The 24745-nt window shown below is 45.5% G+C and overlaps 2 protein-coding genes and 1 long non-coding RNA gene across 3 annotated transcripts; 1 reads left to right on the forward strand and 2 right to left on the reverse strand.

Moving 5' to 3' along the window:
- Positions 1-1092: 1092 nt before the first annotated feature.
- Positions 1093-7455, reverse strand: VSTM5 (V-set and transmembrane domain containing 5). The gene is made up of 4 exons (XM_042023713.1): positions 7371-7455; positions 3955-4284; positions 3714-3854; positions 1093-2255 (listed from the first exon to the last, which is right to left on the reverse strand). The coding sequence occupies exons 1-4, from the start codon at positions 7453-7455 to the stop codon at positions 2212-2214; spliced, it is 600 nt and encodes a 199-aa protein (XP_041879647.1). The 3' UTR covers positions 1093-2211.
- LOC121662503 lies at positions 7034-9411 on the forward strand. The gene is made up of 2 exons (XR_006015306.1): positions 7034-7155; positions 7378-9411. It is a non-coding gene; the product is annotated as an uncharacterized LOC121662503 (long non-coding RNA).
- A 6325-nt stretch (positions 9412-15736) lies between these two features.
- On the reverse strand, positions 15737-24335 carry LOC121662501 (high affinity choline transporter 1-like). The gene is made up of 8 exons (XM_042023712.1): positions 24112-24335; positions 23544-23699; positions 22926-23074; positions 22256-22399; positions 21129-21282; positions 20087-20304; positions 16937-19653; positions 15737-16198 (listed from the first exon to the last, which is right to left on the reverse strand). Exons 1-7 carry the CDS (start codon positions 24122-24124, stop codon positions 19132-19134), a joined length of 1356 nt encoding a protein of 451 aa, XP_041879646.1. The 5' UTR covers positions 24125-24335; the 3' UTR covers positions 15737-16198; positions 16937-19131.
- Positions 24336-24745: the final 410 nt, after the last annotated feature.

Here is a 24745-nt window from a genome sequence, read left to right on the forward strand (position 1 = left end):
CTGTACTGGATGTTCTTGCTGAACACTGCTCGAGTTGCTATTGTTCATACGGGATATTGCTGCCTAAAAGCGAGGTTGGCACCAGGTTCAGTAGCCAAGGATGGGTGCCTGAAGTTGCAGTGACTTCAGCCTAGCAGAAAGAGGTAGAACAACTGTGCTGGTTGTAAACTTCTTTGTTGTAGTACATTTTAAACTGAAGAATTTTAAGTGTTCATTTCCTACTTTTGTCCCAGCTTTCAAATATTGTAGTTTAAATGTGTGTGTGACCTCTGCAATCACAGCAATGCAGTGGAATGGTCATTCATGTCTGGATACGTTTCCTGACTGCCTCTGACAATTGCAGTGTTCAGGTCAGTGTTAGCAGATAATAGTGGTTTTATGTGAAAGCTGCACTTTTGTACTTTCGAAGTCTGGCAGAGCACCTGCTATATATTCAGCTCAGCCTAGCACCTAGCTTCACATTCAAAGTCGAAGATTTAGGGCTCAAAAAAAACCCTAACAGTATTTCCATACGCTGTAAGCGTAGTTTAGCAAGTAATTCAAACTTGGTGGTTGAAATAAATGCACTTACAGTTTCCCTGTTGTCAAAGCTTAGTTCACTCAAAGACACAAAAGATGGGTAATACGTGTTTAAAGCAGAGAATTGGAATAAACTGTCACTTGTCTGTGCTGTATCTGAGGCTTACTTCATTTCTCACCTTTTTTGACCTGTTCTAGATACAGGAAGGAGCAAACAGCTGAATCTGGTACCTCAATTTATGAGTGGGAGAGAGGCCCTTTGAACTACAAATGGCTTTAAGCTAGTATGGGATGGCTTAAAGGTATCGTGCACAGGGTACTTTGGAAAAAAGCTTGTTTGGCACCTGCCTGCATCGTTACGCACTTGGTGGGAAATTATCTGAACGTTTTTCCAAATGGAGCCCATAGTACCTCTGCACCTGAGCATCCCAGTCCCTGACCAGAGGGAAAGCTCTGTCAGCCTGTCCTGTAAAAGGTTTTTGCAAACAAGTGAGATGAAGTGTGAGAAAGGTAGTAGCAGCAGTTCGACTCTAACAGCCACGTGGCGATCTACAGGCACAGACTAGACCATGGTGTCTTCCAGGTTCAAAGTTTATTTCACACTGCAAAATTCTCATTGCAAAAGCAAAACAATAATTTGGAACGCAGCCAGTTTACTGCTTTCTCACTGAGAAACACAAATGTTACTCCACCCAACAGATCTGCAGGTGAAGAATTGCAATACATGCAATACACAGATTCAAGAAAACATTAGTTGGATCACTTCAAGTTTTCTTACAACATAGGGAAGCAAAGGTGGCTTCTCAACAGAGCAATTTTAGAACTGTATTTGTAAATACTGTATTTCAAAGTAATGCTGTTTTAACTTCTCAGTTCATCACTGGGCTAAGTTTGTAAAGGACTTGACATCTTTCACAAGAAAACTGTTTAGTACTTTGCCACCCCACTGGTGTTGTGTGTCCATGTTTTATCTGACCCCTCTAATCTTTATAGACAGCGTCCTCTTTAGTGCCTGCACTGTTCCTTGTATACCCACCTGCTCTAGTAATGTCATAAAATGTGTGTTAACATCCATCCCCGGCAGTGTAAACAATTGGAAACACAAGTGGGAGAACTTTGACCAGCTCAGCATTCCTTCAGTTTTGCCTCATGAAAAATTGCAGTTTGTCTTCAGAGCTTCAGGAAGTTCCTTACACCCAAAAGTAGCAGCACAGGTGCAATAAACAGAATTCAATGCTTGCAATTAATTTTTTAACGTAATACTGTAATTAGATATTTAATTTATTATGTTGATGGATGCTAATGACCACTCTGTAATAGGAGACTTGCTGTATCCAAAATACAGGTGTCCTTCAAGACCATGATAATTTCCTTTTTGGGTTGATCTTGGAGGCTTGGTTGGTTGGTTGTTTTTAAGAGTAGTAAGAGGCTGTAGATTTTATTAGCTAGCCACAAAAATGTGTTCATGCTCAGCATGAAAGCATATGCTTTTTTACTCTGACCTTGTCTAGCAGAACCAAAAACTTAACAGGTCAAAACAGCTCCATCAGACACTGCTGATTTAATTACTTTGCAAGTCAGGATGTTTCTGCAGTAGTCACAAAATTTTACCTTCTATGTTTGTTCTTGCTTTCTTGGCCAATACTTTCTTCTGAGGTAGAATTGTTATTTTTGTTATGATACAGTCCTTGGCTAGCACTCAATGGTTTCCAGTTCAATCTCTTCCGTTGTACTCGCTGTAAATAAAAGGATATTGTTATTGATAGGCAAATGGATTGGAAGGCCAACATTCCAAAATTAACTGTGATGTGTTAATAGCCAAGACATTTTTAACTTTTTAATATTAGCTCAAGCTTGCTCATCTAAAATTAGGTTTTAAATACATATTTTCAAAATATTTAACTACACAGTCTTTAAAGTGACAACAGTTTCTTGCAGAACGAGGCCAAAGGCACTACAAAAACTAAGTCCATAGGGCAAAAATTAGGTCTCTGCTTTGGACCATTTCCTGGGAGATCACATGGCAAGTTTCTAGAAGTGTGGTTTTCCTGACCTCTGCCATATATGTGTATGTATATTCAATTCAGCTCTGTGGGAAGATTGGCTTCAGCTGGAGGAAGAGGCTTTATCTGAACAAAATCTTGTGTATTCCAGCGTGACAGGAAAGTTTTCAGTATCTACTAAAGCTTGTGAGTGGTGTATGCACCATGAAAACAGCATCAGCCCTTAAGAGCTGTAGGTGAGCAACAGAAAGGAAGAGGCAGCTCAAGCCAGGTTAATTTCTTCTTCTATCAGGTTTTGCAGAGCTGACACAAAGTCTGGGCCATGAATCTTAGGATACTTGAGTATCTGTGTTGGTCTAGTAAAATACTGATAGCTAGACTGCTTGTTGTAATGTAACATTTCTTATAGAAGAAATACAGACCTTTTATCTAGAGGGCAAGAAACCATGAGTGGATCTGCACTTACAAAGAAGGGAGGTAAACACCTGAAATATTTTGAAGTGGTGAAGGAAACCTCCCATTTCAAAGCTTGATCCCAGGCGTGTAGCATGCACCTTGTCTTTCTGCCTAGGCCAAATGTCCCTGGTTGTGGCTTGGAAATTTCTTTTCTAGTATGTCCCTTCAGTGTAGCCCTTGTGTTCCCTTGACCTGCTTTTCATGACTGTTGTCTTTGGTATCAGGTTTTGATGTTACTCAGTGTTTGCTGGAGTCTACAACTGGATCAAAAGTGAGGACAGATGAAGAGGGGATTTGAGAGGAGAAGGAGATGCAATCCTCCATGAACTGAGGTGGGGCCACTCCCAAGGGTAATTTGGGTATTTTCCCCTAGGATACACCCTGCTGATGTGAACTCTGAAAAGTTGCTAATGCTCTTGACTTTATCTCCTGCCCTCTGATCAGGTGTTATTGCAGGTCTGGCCTTTTCTCCCCAAGTTTTGCAATCAGCAATGTTGGGAAGTGTTTTATTATTTCTAATGTAAAACATATAAGGTAGATGTCCTGTGGATCGTTCTGAGTTAAACACCTGTTATTCAGTTGGCTCAGCTAGTAAGGAGTTAGAACAGGATCACTGATCTGAGCCCTTTGGTCTTGTTTCTTAGTAGCCCTGTTTAGCACCTTTATGGTACAAATTTTAGGCTCAAATTTCAGGCTTGAAAACCCTATACCCTGACTACATTTTTAGAGAAATACCTGTTAGTTTGTGTGTTGTCTTCTTCTGAAATAGATGCAGAGATTTATTACACAGCCACATGAAGCAGATTAGAATGGCAGATACTGCAGCGAGAAATGCAAAGAGAACTGCTACAAAATGCAAATCTTCATAGATAATCTCTGTAGGAAACATGGAAAAAAATGAATATTATAAAATTGATTACAAGAAGATTGATGCTTAAACACAGGGTAAAGCCATGAAGTCCCAACTTGTTTGTACCGTAAACATTGACGATGATGGTGCCGTAGGCGTTGGTTCCATGCTCCTCTGTTACAGTGACAAAATAGTAGCCAGCATCTCTCATGCCCACATTCCGAAGCTGTATAGAGCCATTTTCAAAAGTAGTCACTCTGTCCTTGTAGACTGTGGATATGTTGACATGATTCCCACTTCTCCACTCAACAATGCTGGTGGTGCCCCAGCTTGACACATGCTTCCACTCAATGGTGGCCATGCCTCGGCAAGAGTATTCAACTGAGAGAAGGATGTCTTGTGCCACTGTTGCATTGATGTTGGGTTGTGGGACAAGTAAGGATACTCCTCCAGGAGCTGAAAGACAAAGGAGGGTGATGAGTCTGGAGGTGATACTGCACCAACTGTCCAGGGCAGGTTGGAACCTCTGGGTCCTGGTGATTCATCCTACCTATCTCAGTGGTCTGTTTTAAGAGAGGATAAACTATGCTTTGCAATACCTTTTTCTTTCTGCTTTCCATAGAAGTAACATACATACTTGAAGACTAAATATACATTTTTAATTGGTGATAGCAAAAGTGCTTCCACCATAGTGGAAGCATACTTGCATGTGTTTCAGTGTTTTAATGCCCAAACAGAAAGGGACTTTGGAAAGGTCTTTTTGGGTAAGCATAACATTTTCTGAAAACTGAGCAATGTTCTTGTGTTCATCAGTAACTGGCTTTCTTTAAAAATTCTGCATTTAAATGGAAAGTTTAGTCACCATGTCTAAGGTAACCTGTCATATTCATCAACTACCATCCCCCAAAAGCAAGAACTGTAGTGGGCATAAGTATGTGAAGTCTTGGCAAGGACTTTTTCGTGTTTTCAGGATGCGTAATCAACATTAGGGACATCAGCTTCTTAAAGGCGGCTGGTTATAAGCCGGCACAGATAAATCACATGTTACCAAAGGTATGCAGTTTCATGAGAAGCCAGGGACTTCATGTTCCTGATGATATCTGGGCAAAAATGCATATAAAAGAATATTTAATTCTCACCTACTTCCTCCTGATGTGATTACGGAGCTGTTCATAACACTGTGGAACTGAACCGACGGCTTAGTTTAATGTGTAACTGCAATAGTTTCTGCTCGCATGTGGGTGTTTGTGCACGAAGATTTGGATGAACACCAACACTGGAGTTTTAACTGGCATGCATTTTTCCTTTTTATTAGTGGCTTGTTTGAGACCCTTGGCTAAAGACTGAAATCCTGTTATCTACCCACAAAAATCAAAGCAGACTAAAGGCAGATAAAGCACAGAGTAAGGCTGAATGCCTTTTCCTGGTTTGGCTTGGAGCAGCTCACCTGCTCTACTCCTTTACTGCGGGAACAGCCTGACTGCAAGAGCAAAATGAAAAAGTAATGCTGACCTGCAAATGTCTGTAACCCAGTGGGGGAGTGAGAACGAGACCCTCAGCTACACTGCACGAGTGCAAAACAGGACACCTGGGGATGATCCTGGAGGTTCTGCAGAGCCTTCAGGGATAAGAATGATTAAGAAAGGCAAAGAAAAAAAATCACCAAGGGAAATAAATTATTTTTTAAAAATCTTAAAATAAGAACCCTCCATAGCCAAAACCCACAGCCACCAAAAATGGAAGAGATGGGTGAATTACAACCTGACTTCACTGTATTTGAGATCTGTAGCAGAATTCACTAACTCTGCTGGTCAGGGTAAGGGAGGAGATCTCAAGAAGCCACTTCAATTCCCAGGCCCTCATCAATGGGACAAAATAGGATTTAGGCTTTTTTTCAAGATAACATTCTTGGGCTTCCCCCTTCATAAGCATTGTCATACTCATGCTGCCCAGTCCCCTGCAGGAACATCAGGCTTTCCAGGCAGCTCAGTGCATCCTCAGCTGAGCTGTGGTCTGCTGTTCAGCCTGTGTGCAGGAGAGACTAACCAGAGCTGTGAAAACGAGGTTTGTGCCAGCTACAGAAACAGAACAGCCGGGAATCTCTGGTAATCGCTGCAAATTGTTCCAATTGTTTTCTGCTCCATGTGTTTATTTAAAGGCCTTTCCCACTGTTTCTGACCAGACAGGAGCTGAGTGTCTCCCCTCAGTGACCCTTTCATGTTTTTATAGAGGCTTTGTTTTGAATACGTGATTGCAAGGTAAATGTAACAAAAAGAGAATTTAAATCTTTCCATTAAATGATTTGCAAACATGTTCTGTCCTTATTGGCATGCAAAGCTAAAAAAGGCAGTGCAGTATCTAACCATTCAAAAATATTTTTAGTAGGCAGTGTACCTAGATCACCTGAACTGGTCTAATCCAACAGAGCTGCACCAGGCTGGAGAGCAAATATCACACCCACTGGCAGCGCCCTACGCAAGGCCCCTACGCTCTGCTGCTTGCAAAACCAGCCCCTTCACACCCAGCCGAACACCCACCCAGGAGAAGAGGGTACCGGGGCTGCTCAGAGCACACTGAGTTTGCTGTCCTGGCACGCTGCTCTACTCCAAAGTGTTTGCCTGGCCAAGAGTCAAAGTGGGAAGTGCGGCTCTGTGTACCAGACCTGGCCGTGGCAACGCAGCTGGGCCTGCAGTGTTCTGGGCAGTGAGCTGGAAAAAAAAAAAACTGGCAGCGAGGCGCCTCCACACAGGAGCTCTAAACTAGGGGGACAGCTCTAAGATGGGCCTCTGAAACCCTGGGGACTGTTTCTCCACCCTTTGGTGTCCTGCTTGTGCGTCGCTTTTGTTGGTGGAGTGGTGTGACCAAACCAAACTCACTGGTGGCACTGCCACCCCAGGCCCCAGGCGAGGGTAGGTTTGACAGAATCCTCCTTCAGCCCACTCAGGGAGAGGACCGGACTGCCCTGTGCGTGCTACCGCATCCCCACTCACCCCCCGTGGGGTGCTGGGTTGGAACGCACCTTCCCTCTTCACCGCCGCGTTTCCCAGCGTGCGCCCAGCATTCCCCGACGCCCCTCGGGCTGATTAACCGGGGTCGTTTTCCCCTCCACGCCTTGTCCCCTCGGTCGCTGGAAAAGCAGCGGGGGAACGGCGGCTGCTGGGGCCGCCCCCGCCGGGAGCGGGCGTGCGGCCGGGGCGTGGGGCCCTCCCCCCGCGGCCGCGCGGGTCCCGCTCGGCTCCCCCCCTCCCTCCGAGCAGCAGGAGCGGGGACGAACCTCCCCAGACCATGTGCAGCCCTCAGAGAACAGCGATCCCTGCCTGAGCCTCGGTATGTCCCGTTCCCATCCCCTCCCCAGCAGCTCCCGGGCGTCCCGGTTGCGGACGGGCTGGGCAGAGCTCTGGCCGCGGGCGGGGGTCGGCGGGCGCTGCGCACCGCCCCGCAGATGCCGGGCGCTGGGGCTGAGCTGGGGCATCTCGGCGAGCAGCAGCAGGACAGGTCCGGGGGAGGGAGCGGGGGAGACAGGGACGAAGTCGGACACTTACTCTGCAGAGCCCACCCGGCGGCCAGGCAGAGGGTGACGGTCCCCACGACGACGCCCCGGCCTCGACAGCCCTGCAGCGGTCTCATCAGCGGGAAGCCGATGCCCCAGGGGTTGCATTTAAGTGGCTGGGCCGGCCGGAACGGCCCGACCCCGGGGGCTGCCTGCCCCAGGCCTCTCCCTCGCTTCTCTCCCTCCTCCTCCTCCCGCTACCGCTCCCGCCGCGGCGCCGGGGCTGCTCCCAGCTTCCCCCCGCAGCGGCCCCCGGGCGCTCCCCCGCCTCACACCCCGCGATCCTCCGATCCGCGCTGGAGATGCAATTGGCTGAGGAAGGCAAGGCGCTGCCCGGCCGCCGGCCATCGCCCAGCCGGGAAATGAGCGCGATGGGCGGCCGCGGAGCCGCGCAGCCCTGCCCGGCCCGGCCGATGCCCGGCCGGAGCCTGGAGCCGGGAGCCGAGCCCGGGATCGGGACATCTGGCCGAGGAGGCTGGTTTTAATTGTGATTTGGCAAGGGAAATTTCACTTCGGGGTGTTAAAACTGACTTTTTTTGCTCCAAGAAGTCTGGTGATGTTGCAGGTGAGAAGGGAGATGGGGAGGAGGGTTGGACAGCAGCATCTCTGTATCCCCAGATATCATCTCAGATGACCACGCTGGAAAATGAACCCGGTTCCCATCCCACTGTACCCAACACATGCACTAGGTGCTCCTCTCTCCCTTCTATTGTCGTCCAGAGGAGGTCCCCAGCAATGCTTGTACTTCTTTCAGAAAGCACTGGACAGTATGAGATAGCGGGAAACATGATTAGAAAACGTGAGTCTCCCAATCCTGAAAATCCATCCTTGCACAGAGGCATCCTTGTGTATGGCTACCAGAAGCCATATACACCCCCAGGAGAGCTGCCCCTCTGACCAGGGAAAGAGTTACACACCAGATGAGCCCTTTTGCAGATTTTCCATTCTCTTTCTTGTGTTTCCCTCTCCTCAAGTTTTCTTTAGCAGAGTGTGGATTAAAGAGAGGCATTTCAGTGTTCTGGTCAGCACAGGCTCCTCAGGGTGAGTGGGAGGAAAGGGCAATCACCCAGGCAATGAGGGACAGCTGGGATCTGCCAGAGCCACCTGCGCTGAGCAGCCACTCTCCCACTGCACTGTGTGGAATAATGTGGGTTTCCTTACATACTGGCTGGCTGTGAGGAGAACAGGGGGGTTCCACGGGAGTCTGGGTGGCTGAAGCACAGCTCTGGGCAGGGGGGCTGAGCAGGAGTGAGGCTTGCGCAGGGTCAGCTGCAGGGGATCTGCTCTTGCTGGGGCTTTCCAACCAAGGGTGATGCTCTCATGTGGTGCCATGCTCTATATATATGGCATTACAGCTTCTTTCGTGCACATCTCAGAGGGGACTTCTAGGACTTAAGGCAGGCGTTGACAAGAGGCAGTGCAATCTGCATGGGCTCCAGGGCCCAGATTTTGTTCAAGTGCAAAAAAATCCCCAGCTTCCCCAACCTCTGGTGCGTCTTTTGAAGCTTCAGTGATGATACTCAGATGAAGGGGCAAGGGAAGAGAGCTCAGTGAGGACATACTGCCCAAATGTTTGATCCCACGTAGGTTTTGTCGCCTGCCATGGCTCTGGGGTTGTCTGAAAGTGTGTTTGTACTCGATCTGCAGAGGCAGGCCATGAAGTGCTTCCCTTCCACCTCATCTATCTGAGCTGCTTCTGTGCTTTGCCAAATCCCCTCTGCTGCATCAGGCCAACATTGTGCCTGGGTGTCCCTGCTGAAAATGTAATTGCATGAAAAAGTGTGCAGCGCTTCCCCTGGGAGAGATTCCATCAGACAAAGTTTCTTCCTGATCCCATCACCTCATGGCAGTTTTATTCCTCAAAGCATTAAAGAAGGTCTCATGGTGATGTGACTTTTATGTCATTTTCCTTTTTATTTCTTTCAGCCTTTACTTAAATTATTTTTGAGCTTCTGGCCCAGTGACCTATTCTGGCAGCCCAACATATGAGCTATATTCTCATATAAAATTAATTAAACCTTTCATATTTTAAATGTGTCATACTGGTTGCATTGAGTAAATGCACTCTATTGGAAAGAGAGATGTTAGTAATGAAATTGAAGTCCAGGCTTGGAGCTCCTCTCAAATTTCAGCAGTTTTGATCCAATAGGTCAAACATTCAGTCCTGTGACAAAAAGAAGTCCTGTGTTTGTGTTCAGCATCAAAAATCAACAGCAAAGAACTTTTGAATTCCTTCTTTTTAAAGGGAAAATTATAAAGTTTCTAGAGGTTGGGTTTTTTCAATATAAACTGCACCTCAAGAAGTACGTATCACAAAGTGCTCAGCATTAAGAAAGCATTTAATTGAGCTATTATAAACCATATTTATTTGAAAGCTGGCTGGTTGCTCTCTCCCTAAGAGCCCCTTGGAAGCAATGCTTCCTCCTTCTGTGCTGCAAACATCCCCTGTGGAAGGGAGGAGGTTTCTCTTAAGCAGAAATGCATCAGGGTGTTTAATGGCAGGGCTGGGTGAGCGCTGGGCAGGGTGGGGGCTCTTGGCAAGGCAGAGGAGCAGCAGAGGGCAGGGGCAATTTTCAGGGCAGGCTTCTTGCCTGAGGCCTGTGGAGGAGTGCGGCTGTAGTGAGCTGCACCATGGGGGCTGGGGCTGGGGCCGTGGGGTACAGCCCCATCAACAAGTGACTACAGAGAGAAGCACTTGGCTTCAAGGAATCATGGAATCATTTCAGCTGGAAGAGATCATCAAACCAACCATGAATCCAGCACTGCCAAGTCCACCACTAAACCATGTCCATAAGTACCATATCTACATGTGTTTTAAATACCTCCGGAAGGTGACTCCACCACTTCCCTGGGCAGCCTGTTCCAGTGTTTGACAGCCCTCAGAGAAGCAATTTTTAGTAATATCCTCTGGCATAACCTGAGGTCATTTCCTCTGGTACTGATGATGGCTGGATTATTGATTAGCAACCAATCTAATTGAATTTAACCTTGATGCTTGACCCCTCTGAGTCCCCCCAGTACCTTCCTGCCTCCCAGCACCCCAAAGGCAAGGGGGTATGAGCTTCAGCAGATATCTCCTGCTGTTAGGCTGGAGTTTGAAGAGGATGCTGTGGACAAGCTGGTGGATCCTGAGCTTTGGTGCTTGGGCATCAGTGCAAGGCTTCAGCAGGGGAACTCTTTCTGCCAGGTAAGTGAAGGGATGCACCCTGCCTGGGTCTTCTGCAGGATTTGGTAGCTAACTCAGGGTAACTTTACAGAAAAGCCAGGTTGGAGTGTTACTCCTAATTTTGCTTACCTTGGCATATTCATGATGTTTTTCCTAAGAAAGTTTCTTATTAAAATCCTGTCCAACCACATTCAGAAGAGGCTAATGATATGCCACTCCAGGTTGTAGATTTTTCATCCATTAATGCTGCTCTTCTGGTTTTATTTTTCTCTGCTTGTCAAACAGCAATTCTAGGAAACATAAATGTATCAAGCAATATAATACACCCTGTAAAAAATTAGGTTGTCTTTGTTTAATTACAAAGTGGCCTTAAAATACCAGACTCTGGGAATGACTTACAAGGTCTGTAAAAGACCTTTAGTTTGCCATTCCTACTCCGCTGTAGGCACCTGCAGATTTTATTGCTATATGCTCAGTATTTTAAGTATTCCTTTGCCTCCCCTTTGCTTATTTCCATTATTTAAAATGTTTTTTTCCTTTCTTCTCATTGCCAGATGTGAGACGACAGTCTCTCAAGTTTGTCTGGAGGGCTTGATTTCTCTTTCTGGTGCCATTAATAATGGAACAAAACCACATTAACGATTGCAACAACAGCCAGATAGGAGCCAGAAAGCTCCTTTTGCTCTCTAATGTACTGCATGAGTACATGGAAGTGCTTTATACAGAGGGTTTGCCTTTTTTTTTCCCCTCACCCTTTTGTGTTGATGTCTTTTTTGGACTTGATAAAGTGCTTGACCTTGTCTTTTGCTGAAGAAAAGAAAAAAACACCAGAGTTAAATATTCAAAGAGATTACAGACCTCAGATAGCCCTTCAGAGGTAATTTTATCCTGCAAGAACCCATAGGAGAAAACTCAGCAAAGAAATGTTAACAGTGAATGCAGGGCATTGCATCCGCCTGGTCAGACGGCTGCAAAGGCTGCTCATCATTGCCTTGAGATGCTTTTGGTTGATGATGCAGTGAGCTGGGAAACAGCTGGCAGAGAGCAGGAGAGAGCTGCAGGCTTCCAAAGCAGCAAAGAAATGTGCACCTGGCACAGGAGTAGTTGAAAAATAGGTAATATCCTGCTGGCCCCTCCTCTTTCACATGAGGTTAGTCGTGTGAAAGAGGCTTAGCTTATTCTGGTCTTCTGGAAGTGAGAAGAACATTTGTTTGTGAGGTCTTGCTGTGTAAAAACATTCCTTCCATTTGTATGAGATGAAAAAGGATTTTTCAGCATCTGAAGTAGAACCTGGTCAAATCTGCCCTTTGCATGTCAATGGTTTCTTTTTGCCTTTTATTTTTTCAGCAGAGGCACAATACAAAAAGCCCCTTTCTTAGCTCAAATCAATCAATAGCTGTAAGAGGAATGACAATGGGCAGTTTTGGTCTGTCAGCATTCCTCCACTTTTTAAGCTATCTAGACTGCCTGAGTCTCCTTGTGGGTTTGGTCTGTGGGTTTTCAGGTTAGGGAAATAGGGGAAAAAATCAAATGATGATGCAGAAATGTTTATCTGAGAACACACAGATGCTTAGTAGAAGGGAGACATTTGGAAACAGCTTTTATCAAATAGGAGGTGCACAAGGCACACCTTTGACCGGGGATGGCTGGCATTCTCCCATTGGGGTGCTGTTGTGGCAGTAAATATCTTCCAAGACAATACATCCTCCTTCTGTATTCACAGAGAGTGGAATATCCTCATGTTCTTTCAATGGGAAACCAAAGCACAAAGTTGCTTTTTTTCGAGGAAGTTTATGTCAAAACAGAGAAAATAATTCCTCACTTTCTTGAGTGTCTGATGTGGTCTTTATCCTGCCTCTCTGAGAAGCCTGTTCCAGTAATTCACCACCCTCACTGTAAAAATTTTCTTCCTTATATCTAATCCAAATCGATTCTCTTCCAGTTTAAAACCATTACCCCTTTTCCTTTCACTACAGTTCCAACTGCTCCTTGGCATTCATCACCCTATCTTTACCCTATCTCCCTGTACTCTTCCCAGGATACCTGTTCCTGCTCCACTGCCTGTGCATTTCCTTCTTGCCCTTTAGCTTCTCTAGCAGGTCTCGACTCAACCATGCTGGCTTCTTGCCATCCTTTCCTGTTTTCTTATACCTGGGGATTGAGAGCTCTTATGCTCTATGAAAAACATCCTCTAAGATCTCCCAGCTCTCTTCTGCTCCCTTGCTCCTGCGGGCAGTTTTCCATGGGGGTCCTATTGACTAACTCTTTGAAGGATTGGAAGTTTTTTCCTAAAATTTTTCCTACAGTTCAGGGTCCTGATGTTATTCTTCGCCTGACCTTTATCCCTCAGGATGTGAACTCCTCTAGTGCATTATCACTGCAGCCCAGGCTGCCTTCAATCTTGATTAACTCAACTTGTGTTGTGGTGGTAAAAATAAAGTCAAATAATTATGCAATTCCAAGTAAGTAAAGAGAATTATGTTCCACTTTGGACACCAGAAGGTCAGTCGTTCATACAACCCTTCACCTCACATCAATGTCCCAAGTTATTGTCTATTGGTTAGTGTTACACCATACAAAGAACATACGAGAGGAGCCTTCATCACACGGAAGATTCATCTGACCATTTTCCAAGTTTCTAGTTCAACTTTGCCGACCCATGGTATTTTTCACTGTTGTCCATTAGCAGTACAAATATTTTCAATTTCAGAATTCAGCAAAGTGAATGGCATGTCTATCCACTCTGTGCAGAATGAAAACAATATCAAAATGGGGCAAGTGTAAAAGGGTCTCTTGTGTCTTCCATTTTTTCCTTTCCCCCCCCCCTCTTTTTACCCCCTTTTTTCTCCACTTTACTCTCCATTACCAGAATAGCATACTCTTTTTTCATCTCAAATCTTGGGATGCCCCAGGTGCTCAAGCCTGTCTCTCATCTCTGGTTCGATCACTGTCCTAAAATGCAGGAGTATTGATATGTACAGACTGGGCGACAAGTAAAATTAGACATGAGCAATAATTGAGAAAGGCAATAATTAAGCATGATTAAATTGGTCTAGATGAAATGCATCATTTAAATATTCACACTTTAGTCTCAACCACACTTTCTATGCGGATCACCTGAACAGCTCTCCAATTCATTTGGCCTAAATTTGGTGCAAAGTATTTACTTTGACCTGCCCTGTCAACACAGCTGAGTCCTCATGGGGTCTGAGCTGCCAAAACCAGAACTCTTTTTTCTACCACTTATTAGGCTCACTCTGGGTTTGCTGAAGCACTGAGCAGGGGTTGCTGCAGGGTCTCATTAGAGAGCCAGGTTTGATGATCCTCACTGCCGGCAACCTCCTTGTCTGTACTGGTTCCCGTGTCTGGACACAGCACCTGCAAGGTGGCTGGGAATACAGAGCACTGAAGTGAATAGAACCAATCGCATCTGTCCCTGCAGAACAGCTGCTGAAGCATGTCAGGCATGTGGCCCTTCAAATAATGGCTGTGATTGAGCAATGGTGGTGTAATTATGGTGTCTCCCATGGAAACAAGTGAGGGTAAGTCAGGGCAGTCACAGCTCAGACCCTTGCACAGGCACAGTGGGTGGTTTCCCTCCTGGAGCACCACACACAGACATCACAACACCAATTATAGCTTTGGCCTTACACCCCACCTCAGTCTATGTGTGTGGAGGACTTAGGAACTGCTCCCAACACACCAGAGATGGGAACTTGATTTTTCAGTGCAGGATGGGTGGGTGGCTGTTGGAGGAGGTTATGCAGCACCATCACCGAGAGGAGACCTTCTTCTCTCACCTGTGTGTGTCCATTATACACCAGCTTGGTGTCCATTATACAGAGAATCTGCTGATGGAGGAGCCAGTTTAGATTTAGAAATCCAAATCACACTGTGGTCTTGACTTCTCATTGTTGGAGTCCAAGGGTGGCAAGCAGGGCTTTGAGCAATGTTAGCATTAAGACAGGAGTGGCAGTCAGTGGTTACCTCAGTGGTACCTGATTGCTCATCTCCAGCAGGGCTAGGAGAAGTAAGGAACAAATAACATCACTGGGATTTGTCAGTCTGAGCTCTGGGCTGGACATCAGATACCCTGGGGCTACGCTGAATGGATTCCTCTTAAAACAGAGGGATAACTTTCAGAAAAACTTTCACTTTCACTGTAGCATTTTCAGTGATGATAAATCCACCTCAGTCCTTGCCAACTTGCTCTATTTAATGGACTTTACGTTTAAAATGCGGAGCCTCATTTGTAATCTTTATTTGTCTAGTTTTTACTTCCAGGCACTGGATGTTGACATAAACCCTGCCTGTGAGGAAAAAAGAAGAGACAAAGTAGCAGGAGCATGCTATGGGTAAGGTTGATCTCATCTAAATCTCGACATTGCAGTGCATAGCCTCATACCTTCCCTGAGGACAACACAGCCAACAGCTGGTTTTAGGCTGGGATACACTTGATCTGTCTGTAGACACCTGCATTAGATTGTCCATGAGCCCACACTGACCTGCAGCTCGTTTGGCCAGCTGAGCACATGATGTGGACTGCTCCTCATTGCCCACCCAGTCACTGGTGAGTGCAGTTCCATAGCACAATGCCAAGAATCAACCTCCCTAAAGGTTCTGATACTGGATGATAATTTCCTACTTGTAATTACATTTCCAACCTGTCAGTTAGCCAGTTGTTAATCTACCTAATGTACATGGCATTGATTTCTCATTGTTCTTCTTTTTAAATCAAATTTCACTCTGATACCATCTCAGATGCTCTGCAGATGAACTATAAAAATGTCAAAGAAAAGCAAGACAATGGAAGCCTCAGGGGATCTCAGTGGATCCTGCCAGCCCAGGCAACAACAAAGTACTCCCCAGATGCTGGTGTTTTCTGCTTTATGTGGCAGCTGTCTAGGCTGAGAAAAGTTAATGAAAACTGAAACTGTATAGAGTCATTGGCATGGATACTTCTAAGGGTCAAAGGAGGTAAATCCACATGTGGAGACATAAACTGGGGTCCTCCAGTGCTCAAGTGAATTTTTTATATAGGGGGGAAAGAAAAAGAAAGGAATACTGAACTGGAGGCTGTAACCCATGAACAGAATGGCTTCATGGGAGCTCAGTCATTATCCCCCATGCTAGCAACACCTCAAGGACCTTGGGTCTGCTGGACTGGAACAACTAGACATTTGGGCATTAAGTAGAGGACAGAATTACTTTTATATTTATTTTACTTGCAGCTAATTGCTTCCAAAACTTTGTCCGACCTTGATGAATGTTTTCTTTCTAAGTTTGCTGGGGGATGTTCTGAGGAGAGAGTCATATAAGGATGGAAAATGGTAAACATTCATGAGAGTTACAGTAATTGTGTCTTTGCCATTTTCCTCTCTTCACACAAAGCGGAGCGCTTTTAGTGGTATGAAATTTAGGGAAGCTTTGCAAGGGCCAAGTATGGCTGAGTATGCCAGGTACCCCTGACAGCAGTAAGATTCTTGTGTTTGAAGTCGCTGTGAGTTTCTGTGGTGACGCTGGGTGGTAACACGGTGGTGGTGGTGACGCTCTTCAGCAGTGTCCTTTGCTGCTCTCTCAGGAAGCTGTGGATCTATTGCCAGCCATGCCAAGCCTGTTAGCACAGAAAGGCTTTAATGTCAAACTTTGGGTCTCTGCAGGGTAAAAGCAGGAGAAGTTGAGCACAACAGTGGAGTGAAAAGGTATCTCCAGATGTAGGCATTTGCCTGTCAGAGCTGCTGTATGGGATGGATCGTGGGCTGCATCAAAAGCAGTGTGGCCAGCAGGGTGAAGGAGGGGATTCTGCCCCTCTGCTCTGCTCTGGTGAGACCCCACCCACAGTGCTGCATCCAGCTCTAAGGTCCCCAGCACAGGAAAGATGCACTGAGTGGGTCCAGAGGAGGCCACAAAGATGATCAGAGGGATGGAGCACCTCTCCTATGGAGACAGTTGGAGAGATTTGGGGTTGTTCAGCCTGGAGAAGAGAAAGCTCCAGGGAGACCTCATTGTGGCCTTCCAGTACCTTAAGGGGGCTTATAAAAAAGAGGGAAGGGGACTTTTTATATAAGCAGATGACAGGACAAGGGGCAATGGTTTTAAAATGAAAGAGGGTATTTATAGATTAGATAATAAATTCTTTACTTAAAGGTTGGTGAGGCATAGGAGCAAGTTGCCTGGAGAAGCTGTGGATGCCCAATCCCTGAAAGTGTTCAAAGCCAGGTTGGATGGGGCTCTGAGCAACCTCACCTAGTAAGTGGCATCCCTGCCCATGGCAGGGGGCTTGGAACTAGATGATCTTTAAGGTCCCTTCCAAGCCCTTTACATTCTATGATTCTATGGTCAGGAAGCAGGGTGATGACCTTGGCATGAGGACATTGGGGTTTCACTCTTACCTGGGTCGTGCAGCAGGTCTGTGCCCTGGATCAAGTGAAGCATGTCAGCTTGGTCTGCTCCTGCTCCACATAGTGGGATGGACAGGTCCCCAAACTAGGTCACCCCTAAATCTCTCAGGGGAGTATGCTTGAATCAGCATACAGCAGCTGTGATTTAACGAGAGCCCTGTTCTCCTGGCGCTGAGGTAATGATAGCTTTGGTGCCTCCCTTGGCTAAGCACGACCTCACATGCTCCCACTCAATCACTGCTGTGTGAAAGACTCCAGTGGGTGACTACCTGGGACCATAGTCAATGGCAACGCTTTTGATTTTTAAACCAGTTTCTTTCCCTTTTCTAGACACATTATAATTAATATTTCATGGCAATCTCCGAGACATGGGACACAATTTCCAGTCTTGGTTTAACAAAGTATATCAACAGGACTGCTGTGCATAGGAAGGTTAGTGTGCCCAGGTGTTCACTAACACTAGCACAAAACATAAGGTTATGTGCTATTTTTCTGATGAGGAGCAGAATCTCCACCTTGCTGAGGATGGATGTTGTAAAAGAGATGAATGATCCCCACAGGGAGCAGAGTCATCAAAGCCGTATCTAGAGTGCAGGGCTGACAGACCTCCTCCTGAGCCATGGCAGGTGCCTTGGTACAATTCAGAGTCTTGTGGCTCCTTGCTCAGCTTGCTGCAGAAATGCATGGTGGCACCAGCAGAGCTTCTCACCTTGTGCATGCACATGCTGGAAGTAAATCATAGATCAGCACCTTGTTTTCACCTCAGCAGCTCACTTGGCTGTGAGAGTTGCTCTGCTGCAGGGTATTTTGGTTATGCTAGTAAATATCTTCCTTTCAACAGCGCCAGGTGTTTCCACTCACAGCAGCTCCCACAATAACTTTGGAAAGGTACTGTGAGTGTGGTTCCTGCTGGCTGTTGTGGGTGGATTGCAACTGACCCCTGGTAAGATGCTGCACAGCTGCTGAGGGAATGTCAGCCATCTGTGAGCCATTACTACAGAGTCCTCCTGAATCTTCAATTCAGCTCACATCTGAATGATCCATCTCACTGGGGGATGTTCTCAGTCCATCAGACTTCAGGCTAGAGGCCAAAATCACTTATTTAGCTGGGTTTCTTGTCTTCCAAGCCATTAAGAATTTATGCAAACAAGGTATTGGGGGCTCTTCTGTACTCATCTGTAACTTGAATCTTTTGGGATCTTGCCTTCAGGATTTTAGGATTTTGTGTCCCTGCAGGAAAGTTTAGGATCAGTTTCCAGCACCCTTCTGTCATCACAGTCCTCTGAGTTCTCACACACCAGTTTGTGTATGTCACATAGCATCCTGTTGCTCTGCTAGGGTAAAACTTTGACACAAATGATTTACCAGGTTTTAGACAAAATTCACCCAATAGTCTCTCTGGCACCTCTGTTCTTCTATCTGGTTAAGTTTTTGTAAATGGTGGCTATGTAAATCTTTCTTATTGAATAGTTAAGGGCTGTTGCTTTATCTTGCTTACCTGCTGCTGCCCTACCAGATCATATAGAGGGGATGTCTCACACATTCCCAGGCTGAGGGATCCACTGGCAGATACTGCAGTGGGGAGAGACACGTGGAAAAAATTCTGCAGTATGAAGGAGAGCTTTGTAAAGTATACAAGGAATGGTGCAGAACTGATATTACTTCTGGACTGCTGTGGCAGTTGCACTGCTTTGATTAATTTGTGTTTTTAGAGGTGTGATGTGCTTTCCAGGGATGATTATGCTAAACCCCTTGCTGTGTAATGGAAACAGGTCTGCTCACCAGTTTGGTTTTTTTTTTTTTTAATCAAGAATACCCAATCTATCAGACATTAAGTTGTCTTCTTTGTGGTGAGAAAAGTATGTGACTTGGGAGCACCCTAAGTGTTGGAGGAGAACTATAGCTTTGCTTTCTGGTGGAATACCAAGGGCACCTTGCAGCAACCACTGCTGGGGCCCAAGGTGTCCCGTGGTCCTCACCACAAGATTGTACTCCACCACCATGTGACTTTAATCACTGCTGAATTCAAACTCACATATTCTCCTTGGATGAAGAGAACGCCTCTTTATTTCTCAGTGAGGACTTTAAATAAATCATTAGTGGAGAAAGCAAAGGGGAGAGTGATGCTGTCTATGCCATACTCTAACTGCTGAATTCATCACGGCCTTTCAAATGAAGCCCCACATTTAATTGTGTTTCTCTTCTAGTGCAGTGGTTGGGAAACACTCCTGTTTCTCCACCTGCTGCAAGGGGATGAGAATGCTCGTTCCCCCCATGATATTGCAAACATCCCAGCTGCGAGGGAGGAGGTTTCTCTGAAACAAAGCCTTGGCCAGGTATGAAACGGCAAGGATGGTGCCCAAGGTGAGAAGCATGGTGAATGTTTTAAAGGGGAAGAGCTGGCTGTAGGTCCCGTTCACCAGGGAGCAGGCTGGGTAGAGGATGACAGGGGGGATGCTCAGGGCAGGCTCCCCTGCCAGTAGCCGCAGCAGGAGCCCAACCAAGAAGCCAGCAGCTGATCCATAGGTGTTCGTGCTGGGAGCAAAGAGGGCACAGCAGAGCTGGGGGAAGAGGAGGGCGTACACCAGCTCCCCACTGAGGAACCAGAGGTCATACACAGAGCTGGAGTAAAAAGCCAGACCAGCAGCCCCAGCCCCAAACACCAACATGGAGGTCCTCATGGCCCACAACACCTCTGTCTCTGAAGCCTGTAAAGCAGAGATTGCAGCATTAGAGACACAGTGTTTTCTGGCAGGATGGCCCAGCATTGCGCTGGCCTGGGCTGGTTCTTGCCAAGCCCTTGATGCTTTCAGGCACTACTTGCCACCAGCAGCCAGGCAAAGCAGGGTCCCCTGGAGGTGCCCTCTGACTTTAAGGGTCATGGTTTTATGCTGTTTCCATTAACACCTTAGCCCAAATTTTATACCAGTCATGTTAGAATGAGCAAAGCTCACCAGTATGGGGTATTGGTACCCCTACCAAGGATACGAACACCCCTGGATTATGTTTGGAGCTCTATCTCCAGAAATCTCTTCAGCAGCTGAAGGACACACACCTTCAGCCACAGACTGGTTTAGAAATAGCCTTGAAACAAGACTGTCTTTCCTGACACCAAAACTGCTGAATGCTGCAACCAGGTACCTTTTTCCTCAGGATTTTCCTGTAGATATTGTGAGCAAACATGGAGCCAGTGGAGAGAAGAGCTGAATCTGCAGAAGACATCGCAGCAGCAGCAATGGCCCCCAAACCAGTAATGGAGATATACGCTGGGCAGAGATGTTGCAAAACAAGTGGCAGTATCATTGCTGACTCCCCTCTCTCGAATGGACTGGGAAGACCGTAGCTTGTCTGATTCCAGTCTTTAAAACAAGGCAAGGAAGTCACAACAAATCCTTTGTGGACATTTCTGCTGTCTTTGAAGTTGCCTTTTCACAGGGGCCAGTCACAGAAGGGCTAAGAACTGAGATCCACTCAGTATTTTAGGACTTAGATTAATTTTTGGGTTCTTTTGTGAACTTTTGTGATTCCCCTTAGCATGCTGCAGCTCCCACTAGATCAAAGATTTCCCTTTTCCTCAGCAGCATCTATAGAATTACATATGCTTTGTGTGATTCCAGAATTGGCTCAGTTAAAGGTCAACCTCTAGACACTGCTCATGAGGATAAGGGAATTGGATGAACTCATGACTTCAGCTGATTTCCTTAAATGTTCAGTGATCTGGCTGCTCTTTCACCCTTGCTCACAGCCAACACAGGACTGATCCCCTGCATGAAGGCTGTGAGTTTACAAGACTGAACTTCTTGATTCCTTCAAGCAAGAACCTTATTAACAATCTGTAGTAATATTCCTGGGTCTTACATGTCTAAGGCATTAACAGAAGGAAGCATAAAATTTCTTCTAAAATACAGGGTTTTAGAGAGTCTGCCTTCATCTTTCCTCAGTGTAAGGTCTGTGAAAAGTCATTTCATCGTAAGGAAATAGCTTTAAACAAATCTTGGGGCTGTTTAAATGTCTTTAAATAGTTGTGCACTGTACCTCAGAAGGCTCTGCATTTCTGGTACAGATCACCTATCTTGGTGTCAAGGGCCACAGGCCTGGGTAATCTGAAGTCTCTATCGGGACTTCTTTTAATCACCTTTGCCAAAAACATGTTGATTACTCAGAGGCAAACGATTCATTTTACCTGTTGATGCTGCAACTGCCCCGATGAGCACTGAGGGGATGGCCATTGCAAAGCACCCGAGTCCAGAGAGGTAGGAGATGAGCCTTGCCTGTCCTGTCGAGGCAGCAGAGAGCACCCTTTGGAAGTAAGTCTGCCACGGGATGCTCCCAAGCACCTGAAACATTCATAGGTTACCAGTGGTACCCACCAGGCTGCTGGCTGATGTACGGCATCATCCACAATAATCTTTAGTGTTATCAAATTCTCATTTCAAATGCGTAAATGTTGCCCAGCTCTAACCTCTTGAAGATGATATTTCTGATAGTTGAGAATTCCCTTTTCCTTTGGTTTCATTGCCAAGGACGTGAAATTTAAATGAAAGCAGGTAAAGCAGACTGAGAAAGCTGAAAAATGGTTGCTTGGAATGGTGAGTGAGGCACAGAGAAAGTGAAAGGAAAAGTTTTTCAGGAATGCAACTTTTGTAAATAAATCTACCCGAACTTAGATATTTTGCATTTAAAATGAAAAATAAAACCACAATTTTCACTTTCTTAGTGCACAAAATTAATCAGATAAAATCTGAAGATTCTGTCCTCACCAAACAAGCTTCTGTGTGTCACTATTATCAGTTCAGTAAGAGCAGAAAAACCTCCTGTAGTCTTGGCTAGATTGGTAACTCAAAAGTTGTGTCGTGCACTGGAGCCAATGGCACTGTGCTTGCTGATGAACTGCAGTCTTGTCATTTTAATTTATTATGTTTTTTCAAATAGAGGGAACTTTACATACTTATGTTAAAAGCACACTATTGAGGCTGCAAGACAAGCATCTCAAAAGGTAGGAAATTACTCATTTAGGTGCCAGGAGAGACACTGACTCTTTGGATGGTCTTACTCAAGAGGTATGTTCCTCCATGTGGGTTAGGGATGGAGTGTCCTTACTGCTTCTTTTCATCCCATAGCTGAGCCCTGGGTCTCCCCAGTCCATTTAGGTTGCTGCAGGGGGTGCTGAGGAACGGTTTTACACATCCAGCCCCTGTCAACTGGCCTTGCAATATAGGGCTCCTGGCTGGAAGAACCCACACACTTTCCAGACAGAAAGTCCCCACACAATTACTCCCCCCAACCACTTGTCCAAGAAATACTCCGTACCAAGTAGAAGAAGTCATCCAGCCATCTTCCAAGATAGTGTTTTTCTATCTTCCCAATCCAAGGGTCTTGGTAAGATTGATGGGTTGCAGTGTAATAAATACTTTCTGTTGCAGAATTCACCAGGGCAAAGGGGATACAGATCCACTAGGATAGAAATGGAAATCGTTAACCATTTTCCCAATGTCCTTGTTCTTGGAGAACAGATATTTAAATTAGGGTAGATGTAGAACGTAAAGTTACATAAGATTAAACCTAGACTTAGAGTCTTCCTTTCTCCCCCTTCCTTGCTCTAAATCTACATGTTTGTGTTTCATGGCATCATCAAGAACATGTCTATAATTCAGGTTAATTGGTACTTTCTGTAGACAGATCTCTCTCCATTTAAGATGGTTCCTCCATTCAAGATGATTCTGGACAGGTTCTGCAAACTTCACTTTTGTGCAGACCTTTCTGTGTTCACCCAGCAAGGCCAATGGCTTGTGTGAGCACAGTCTGAAATGCATAAGGTACAAAGACTTATAAAGACTGTAACATTTTTCAGGAAACCTGTTTTCCTAAAGAGGACCTGTAGGTGAAGGAAGTTGATTTTGGTCTGAGACATGCCAAAAATAAGAGCAGGATTTTTCCCTTTAGTTAGAAAACTGGTAACAAAGAAATGCACAGGACTTGCCAGGCTGAGGGTAATGAAAACCATCTGGATGACATCAGTGTAGGCAACGGAGTAGAGGCCTCCCTGTAGAGTGTAAAGTATGACAGTGCATGCCGAGATGGTGATAGCCGAAGAGCCTCCAATATCCAAGATGACCCTCATTGTTGCTCCTGCAGACAAGGACAGCAGTCAAGTATTTTAGGACAGATTTTGTACATGCAGAACACAGAATAAATAAGGATATGTTACTCCTGTGGTGCCAGTACAACACAGTGTATGAAAAATGCAGTCTACAGAGAGTGTGCAGAGTGGGAACTGGAGAAAGCACATTTCCTTCCTGCTTTTACTGCCTCACCGTGCTGCATTGCCATTGCCAAGGCATTTTGCCTTCTTACATCTGCTCTCCTACAGGCAAGAGGAAGGTACAAACTCACACCGGCAGATTTCTCTATTATAATATAATGAATATATAGCCCTATTTGTTTAAAGCCTGAAAACATGTTTTCCAGAAATGAGAAATGCTTGTTCCCCTCCCAAAAGGAGACAGGAAGCACAGCTTTCCACAATTCCCAGATGTATATTACACTCTGACAAGTCCACATGACCTTTAACAAATATAACAGGAAAACAAGTATTTACCCAGGGATGCCAGGATAGCTGCAAACCAGAACACCTCTCCTAGCAGTGGCGGAATGAAGAGTAAGGTTCCCATCATGTTCCCATAAGTTTCTTGAAGGGGGTCCATCACTGTCATGTAATTCTTGGATCTCATTGGATTTACAAAGAAGAAACCACCTATCAGAAATTAATGACATTTTGGTAGAATTTTGCATGTTTTATACTCCAGGGAAAAAAAGAGGTAAGAATAGTATGGTATTTGAGTCTCAGACCCACCTAGTGAGCATGGAATTCATACATAATTGATCTTAGAGAATGATGCAGCCAACCAGACACTGGGGCTTAAATTCACCTGCTAAAAGTGGGGTTTCATCCATTCAAGAGGTCCAGCTTATAAAGGGTATCTGCTTACAGCTGACATATATGACCAGGCACTTTTGGCATGCCTACATCTTTCTGGAGTGGCTACTGGAGGCCAAGGAAGACCCCTATGTCACCCCAAACAGCATAAAATATCTGTGTGGCTGTAAGAGGAATTTAGCTCAGTGGACACCCATATATAATCTCCTCTCCATCCCCAATGACCTACCAATCTGAGACATAAAGTTTTCTGAAATGTATCCTGTGGAAGATGTCAGTAGACAGAGTGAGGCATTGAAGACTCATATTTGGCTAAAAAGGAGGCAAAGTTTGTCCTTGGTCATGTGATGCAACCTGTGGATACATGGTCCTTTTCTGATTACATTTTTCATTTTGGTGGCTTCATTGTCTCTTCCCAGAACTATATTGTTTTAATCTGCACATTGAGCAGAGTCCCACCCACCTTCATCTAAATATTATACTTCATAAATATTAGACTTCAGATGTGCAGCCATCTCATTAAAACCAAAGAATATGTATTGTGTCTAACCCTGAAGCCAACAGGACTGCTTGTCTGGGCACCACTGACCTGAGCAAAGATTGCAGGATCAGACCTGCACTCTTCAGTTTCATTAGTAAGAATTACTCACATAAGCAATGCTGGCAATATATGTCCAAGCCTGATTCATATTCACGTCAGTTGGACTCTTTTCTTTGACTTGACAATAAAGGTTATTGTTCTTTTAGAAAGTCCCGTGTAAGGTCTGCACAGGTCTCCTTGCTTTCATCATCCTGTGTCCCTAGAGAGTTACGGTATGTTGGGGAAGATGGAACAGGAAAACCTTGGAAATATGATTGCCTGA

The sequence above is a fragment of the Corvus kubaryi genome, unplaced genomic scaffold, assembly GCF_017639235.1.
Source record: "Corvus kubaryi isolate FWS band 111438036 unplaced genomic scaffold, C.kubaryi_AGA036_p1.0 37256, whole genome shotgun sequence".
Classification (NCBI taxonomy): domain Eukaryota; kingdom Metazoa; phylum Chordata; class Aves; order Passeriformes; family Corvidae; genus Corvus; species Corvus kubaryi.

Coding starts and splice junctions, on each gene's coding strand:
- VSTM5 (XM_042023713.1), bottom strand. CDS start 7,455: ATGAGACCGCTGCAGGGCTGTCGAGGCCGGGGCGTCGTCGTGGGGACC. Junction 4,285..7,370: donor CGCCGGGTGGGCTCTGCAGA/GTAAGTGTCCGA, acceptor TTTGTCTTTCAG/CTCCTGGAGGAGTATCCTTA. Junction 2,256..3,713: donor GACAACACACAAACTAACAG/GTATTTCTCTAA, acceptor TTTTATTTACAG/CGAGTACAACGGAAGAGATT.
- LOC121662501 (XM_042023712.1), bottom strand. Junction 20,305..21,128: donor GGCAGTTGCAGCATCAACAG/GTAAAATGAATC, acceptor CTTGTTTTAAAG/ACTGGAATCAGACAAGCTAC. Junction 19,654..20,086: donor GGAAAATCCTGAGGAAAAAG/GTACCTGGTTGC, acceptor TCTGCTTTACAG/GCTTCAGAGACAGAGGTGTT.